Genomic DNA, 6,168 nt, shown 5'->3' with positions numbered 1-6,168 from the left:
GTAGTTAAAAAAATGTTTTCATTTCTTGCATTAGCCTGTTGAATAATGGTAAGTAGTAATCCTGTACTTTTCTTGAGGTCATTTATCAGGTTGCCTTAATTATTCAGAGCATAGTTAAGCCAGGAAAGAATAGATGCGTGATTTTATTCTTTGATTGGTTGAGCCATCCAACAAAAGTGTATCTGCCATGTATACCTTTTAGTGCTTAGGATTCAAAAATAATAAGGTAGGCTGTTTTTGTAGAACTCAAATTCTAGTGGAAGCTAGGTTGACAACATATCCTAAATGTAATAGTACAACAGAATATAGCATTGTGGTTTTATTATTTATTTATTTATTTATTTATTTTTGAGACGGAGTCTTGCTCTTTTGCCCAAGCTGGAGGGCGGTGGCACAATCTTGGCTCACTGCAACTTACCCTTCCTGGGTTCAGTTGATTATCCTGCCTGCTGAGTAGTTGGGATTACAGGCGTGCGCTACCATGCCCAGCTAATTTTTTTAGTAGAGACAGGGTTTCACCATGTTGGCCAGGCTGGTCTTGAACTCCTGACTTCAGGTAATCCACCTGCCTTGGCCTCCCAAAGTGCTGGGATTACAGGCATGAGCCATGGTGCCCAGCCAGTTTGCTCTTAATTTAGACCTAATTCTGATCCACTTTGTTATCTGGGTTCTTAGCCAAATGAATTTTTTATTTAGGAAATTAAGAGCATTACTAGTTAATAACTGGAGCTGTCCATTTTTTTTTTAAGACGCTCCAAGAAAAGATAGCTTATATGAAAAATAAATTAAGAACCAGCTACTTTTTTTGTTTGTTTTTTGAGAGGGAGTCTCTCTCTGTCACCCAGGCTGGAGTGCAGTGGTGTGATCTCAGCTCACTGTAACCTGCACCTCCTGGGTTCAAGTGATTCTCCTGCCTCAGCGTCCTGAGTAGCTGGGATTACAGGCGTGCACCACCATACCTGGCTAATTTTTGTAGTTTTAGTAGAGACGGGTTTTCACCATGTTGGTCAGGCTGGTCTTGAACTCCTGACCTTGTGTCCCGCCCACCTCAGCCTCTCGAAGTGCTGGGATTACAGGTGTGAGCCACTGCACCCAGCCGAATCAGCTACTTTTTGAGATAAAGGAACATTGGCCTTATGCTGATTTCCCAGTAGCCCCATACTTTCATAGCATTGCTCTGTTCTCAAATACCTATTTGATTTTGGTGGCACTCCATAATTGCAGTTTATATTGTGAGATGTGTGTACTCTCACCAGAGACCAAAGAAATTGCAGTCATAAGGTTGTGTGTCATTGGGAAGATGAATTTATTTTTACATACATGTTTAATTAAATTGATAATGATTTAAGGCAAGAATTAAATATAGATTTAAAAAGTTACATTAATTGGTTTTGTCCTTAACTCTTGAGTATTCATATCTCCAGGAAGCTTGAAAGAATAGTACATTATTACCTATATATACTTCACCTAACTTTATCCGTTACTAAAATTTTGTTGTGTTTGCTTTAATTCTGTATTAGTTTTTTGGTTGTTATTGAAACCATTTGCCTTCAGTATTTCAGTTGCATAAACTCCTAAGTCTTTATTTATCTTTAATTTTAATGTTTGTGGGTATATAGTAGGTGTATATATTTACTGGGTACATGAAATGTCTTGATACAGACCTGCAATGCGTTCCTAAGTCCTTTTTTTTTTTTTGAGACGGAGTCTTGCTCTGTCACCCAGGCTGGAGTGCAGTGGTGTGATCTCAGCTCACTACAGCCTCCGCCTCCTGGGTTCAAGTGATTATCCTGCCTCTGCCTCCGGAGTAGCCAGAACTACAGGCACGTGCTGCCACGCCTGGCCAATATTTGTATTTTTAGTAGAGATGGGGTTTTCCCATGTTGGTCAGGCTGGTCTTGAACTCCTGACCTTAGGTGATCCGCCTGCCTTGGCCTCCCACAGTGCTGGGATTACAGGTGTGAGCCACTACACTTGGCCTGCTAAGTCTTTTAATCACTATTTTGAATATGCCTGATCTTTAGTTTCAGTGATTGTATATTTCAAGAGAGCAGCATTGTAATAATTATATTTAAATATAGCTTATAGCATTATCTCTGCAGCATGATTTAATACTGAAATTTTTCTTTTCATATTCTTCAGAGCAACAAGATATGGATTTGGATATAGAATTTGATGTGCACCTTGGAATAGCTCATACCCGTTGGGCAACACATGGAGAACCCAATCCTGTCAATAGCCACCCCCAGCGCTCTGATAAAAATAATGGTATGGAAAGATTTTTCGTGCTTTGGAATGACTGTGGAAGCCTAATAATGGGGGCAGAAAGAAGGCTCTTAGATTTTCATTATTTTAATTATTTTTCATTTGGAAAATTTCAATCATTCAGAAGTCGTAGAGAGTATACAGAGCTGAGAGTACTGGCTCATGCCTGTAATCCCAGCATTTTGGGAGCCTGAGGTGGGAGGATTGCTTGAGTCCAGGAGTTCACAATCAGCCCTCGCAACATAGTGAGACCCCGTCTCTACAAAAAATAAAAAAATAAGTTAGGCATGGTGGTGCATGCCTGTAGTCCCAGCTACTTGGGAGACTGAGGTGGGAGGATTGTTTAAGCCCAGGAGGTAGAGGCTGCAGTGAGCCGTGGTTGTACATCACGCCATTGCCCTCCAACCTGGACAACAGAATGAGACCCTTTCTGTCCACAATGCCTGGCTAATTTTTGTATATTTAGTAGAGACGGAGTTTCACTGTGTTGGCCAGGCTGGTCTTGAACTCCTGATCTCAAGTGATCCTCCTGTCTTGGCCTCCCAAAGTGCTGGGATTACAGGCGTGAGCCACTGCTCCTGGCTGAGAACTTTTGTTACCGGTTTTGTCCTTAGGGCATATCTCTCTAGAAATGTATAACCAAATTACTGTGTTTTAGAGTTACTTGGAATAGTCTTTCTCCATGCAGTTGTGCTACTGGCTGGATACATGTTACTTTAATATGCTTTTTAAAAAATTTTTTTTAAATTATTATTATTTTTTGAGACTGAGTCTTGCTTTGTCGCCCAGGCTGGAGTGCAGTAGTGTGATATTGGCTCACTGCAACCTCCACCTCCCGAGCTCAAGCAATTCTCCTGACTCAGCCTCCCAAGTAGCTGGGACTACCGGCGTGTGCCACCATGCCAGGGTAATTTTTTATATTTTTAGTAGAGACGGGGTTTCACTGTGTTAGCCAGGATGGTCTTGATCTCCTGACCTTATGACCTGCCCACCTCAGCCTCCTAAAGTGCTGGGATTACAGGCATGTGTCACCACACCTGGGTAATTTTTTGTATTTTTAGTAGAGATGGGGTTTTACTGTGTTAGCCAGGATGGTCTCAATCTCCTGACCTTGTGATCAGCCCACCTCAGTCTCCTAAAGTGCTGGGATTACAGGCGTGAGCCGCCGTACCCGGCCTGTTTTTTATTTTTAAGGATTGGTATTATTTAAAAATAGATGTTATTTATGATTATTTAAAATATTTACATAATTCTGAAGTCACATCTTTAAAACAAGACATATTAAAAGAAGTCTACCCAGCACTTTGAGAGGCTGAGATGGAGGGATTGCTTGAGCCCGGGAGTTTGAGACCAGCATGAGCGACATAGTGAAACCCTGTGCCCACAGAAAATACAAAAATTAGCTTGATGGTGGCATGCACCTGTAGTCCAAGCTACTCGGGAGACTGAGGCAGGAGGATCACCTGAACCTGGGGGTTGAGGCTGCAGTGAGCCGTGATTGCGCCATTGCCGCCATTGCCCTTCAGCCTGGGCAACAGGGTGAGACTGTCTTAACAAAACAAGTCTAGACTCTTCTGTTTCCTCTTATTCCCTGTGTAGATAACATTCACCAATTATTGAGTCTGTTCTTTCATTTAAAAATAAGGAAATACATACAGAATACATACAAAAGTGTATATGTGTGTATTTATCCCTCCCCATTTTTTTCCTTTTATTTTAGAGACAGGGTCTCACTCCTCCACCCAGGCTGGGTACAGTGGTGGGATCATAGATCACTGTAACCTCAAATTCTTGGGCACAAGTGATCTTCCTGCCTCAGCCTCCTGAGTAGCTAGGATCACTGGCTTGTACCACCACACCCAACTAATTTATTTTATTTTTGTAGAGATAGGGGTCTTGCTTTGTTGCCCAGGCTGATTACAAATTCCTTGACTCAAGTAATCATCCCACCTCGGCCTCCCAAAGGGCTGAGATTACAGGCATGAGACACTGCACCCAGCCCTTTCTGATATTTAATTTAATTCAGAAGCTGCCTATTTAGGCTTCTTGTGCTTCAATAATTACTATTGAATATGATCATAATGGTAGCAATAATTTAGACTTTTGACACTGACAAGGCCTTTATGAAAGATTCCCAAAAACTTACATCTAGATTATGTTTTGAGAATTTGGCTTTAAGTTAAAGCCTTTAAATTAGCTATTTATGAATCTCTTGGTTCTAGAATTAAGTTTTTTTTTTTTTTTTTTTTTGAGACGGAGTCTTGCTCTGTTGCCCAGGCTGGAGTGCAGTGGCGTGCTTTCCGCTCACTGCCACCTCTGCCTTCCGGTTTCAAGCGATTCTTCTGCCTCAAGCCTCCTAAGTAGCTAGGTACAGGTGCCCGACACCATGTCTGACAATTTTTTGTATTTTTAGTAGAGGCAAGGTTTCACCATGTTGGCTAGGCTGGTCTCGAACTCCTGAGCTCAGGTGATCCGTCTGTCTCAGCCCCCCAGAATGTTGGGATTACAGACATGAGCCACCACACCCAGCAAGTGTTTTTATAAATTTATTTTAGTACTTGCTGTCATCTTCTCTCAAAAATCTAGTGAAAATGTTTATTATTTGGTTTCTAATTACTGTCAGCCAAAATGTCAGATCTTTACGTATATTAAGAACATTGTGAGGGGCCGGGTGTGGTGACTCATGCCTGTAATCCTAGCACTTTAGGAGGCCAAGGCAGGTGGATCACGTGAAGTTAGGAGTTCGAGACCAGCCTGGCCAACATGGCAAAACCCCGTCTCTATTAAAAATACGAAAATTAGCTGGGCATGGTGGCATGCACTGGTAATCCCAGCTACTTGAGAGGCTGAGCCAGGAGGATTGTTTGAACCCGAGAGGTAGAGGTTACAGTGAGTCGAGATCTTGCCACTTCACTCCAGTCTGGGCGACAGAGCAAGACTTTGTCTCAAAAAAGAAAAAAGAACATTTTGGCCTGGCATAGTGGCTCATGCGTATATTCTCAAGACACTGGAAGGATGAAGTGAGAGGGTTGCTTCAGCTCAGGAGACCAGCCTGGGCAACGTAGGGAGACTCTCTACAGAAAAATAAAACAATTAGTTGAGTGTGGTATAAGCAGCTGTAATCCCAACTGCTTGGAAGGCTGATATGGAAGAATCACCTGAGCCCAGGATCCTGGTTAAGGCTGCAGTGAGTCGTGATTGAGCCACTGCACTGCAGCTTGGTGACAGAGCAACGTTGTGTTTCCAAAAAAAAAAAAAAAAAAAGAAAGAATATTTTGATAATTTAATATAAAATTTAATTTAGCAGTAATTTTTCTCCTAACTGAAATGAACTCTGAATAATAAATCCAGGATTGGCAGGATTTTTTTTGGTTCTCTGTTGCCCAGGCTGGAGTGCAGTGGTGCGATCTCGGCTCACTGCAACCTCTGCCTCCCAGATTCAAGCGATTCTCCTGCCTCAGCCTCCCAAGTTGCTGGGTTTACAGGCACATGCCACCACGCCTGGCTAAGTTTTTGTATTTTTAGTAGAGACAGGGTTTCACCATGTTGAACAGGATGGTCTCAAACTCCTGACCTCAGGTGGTCCGTCCACTTCGGCCTCTGAAAGTGCTGGATTACAGGTGTGAGGCACCGTGCTCAGCCAGATTGGTAGTTTTTATGTACCATCAGTGGCTACAAATAGTGATATTGTCAACTCTTGATTATCTGTTCTTACAGTTTTCAAAGTTAGTTAAAAAAGAAGAAAATTATCCTGAGATCATATCTACCTTCTCTTGGAATGATACATTGGCATTTATTTCTCTGACATTCTATGACTTACCTGGATCTCAAACAAGTTAACTATAGAACTGATTGGTTTTTCTTAGCAAATTCCTTAGTTCTAGTTCTTTTTTTTTTTTTTTT

At 41.9% G+C, this 6,168-nt stretch overlaps 1 protein-coding gene across 2 annotated transcripts in view; it reads left to right on the top strand.

Moving 5' to 3' along the window:
• The window catches only part of GFPT1 (glutamine--fructose-6-phosphate transaminase 1), a 66,737-nt gene that overhangs the window by 21,915 nt on the left and 38,654 nt on the right, over positions 1 to 6,168 (top strand). For both annotated transcript variants that reach the window (XM_011985005.1, XM_011985004.1), the window contains exon 4: positions 2,143 to 2,268. In XM_011985005.1, coding sequence (XP_011840395.1) covers positions 2,143 to 2,268 — 126 coding nt within the window. The remainder of the gene's footprint in view (positions 1 to 2,142; positions 2,269 to 6,168) is intronic.

The sequence above is a fragment of the Mandrillus leucophaeus genome, unplaced genomic scaffold (assembly GCF_000951045.1).
Source record: "Mandrillus leucophaeus isolate KB7577 unplaced genomic scaffold, Mleu.le_1.0 Scaffold279, whole genome shotgun sequence".
In the NCBI taxonomy this organism is placed as follows: Eukaryota; Metazoa; Chordata; class Mammalia; order Primates; family Cercopithecidae; genus Mandrillus; species Mandrillus leucophaeus.
The sequence above is the reverse complement of the archived record's forward strand: the minus strand, read 5'-3'. Positions and strand labels throughout refer to the sequence as shown.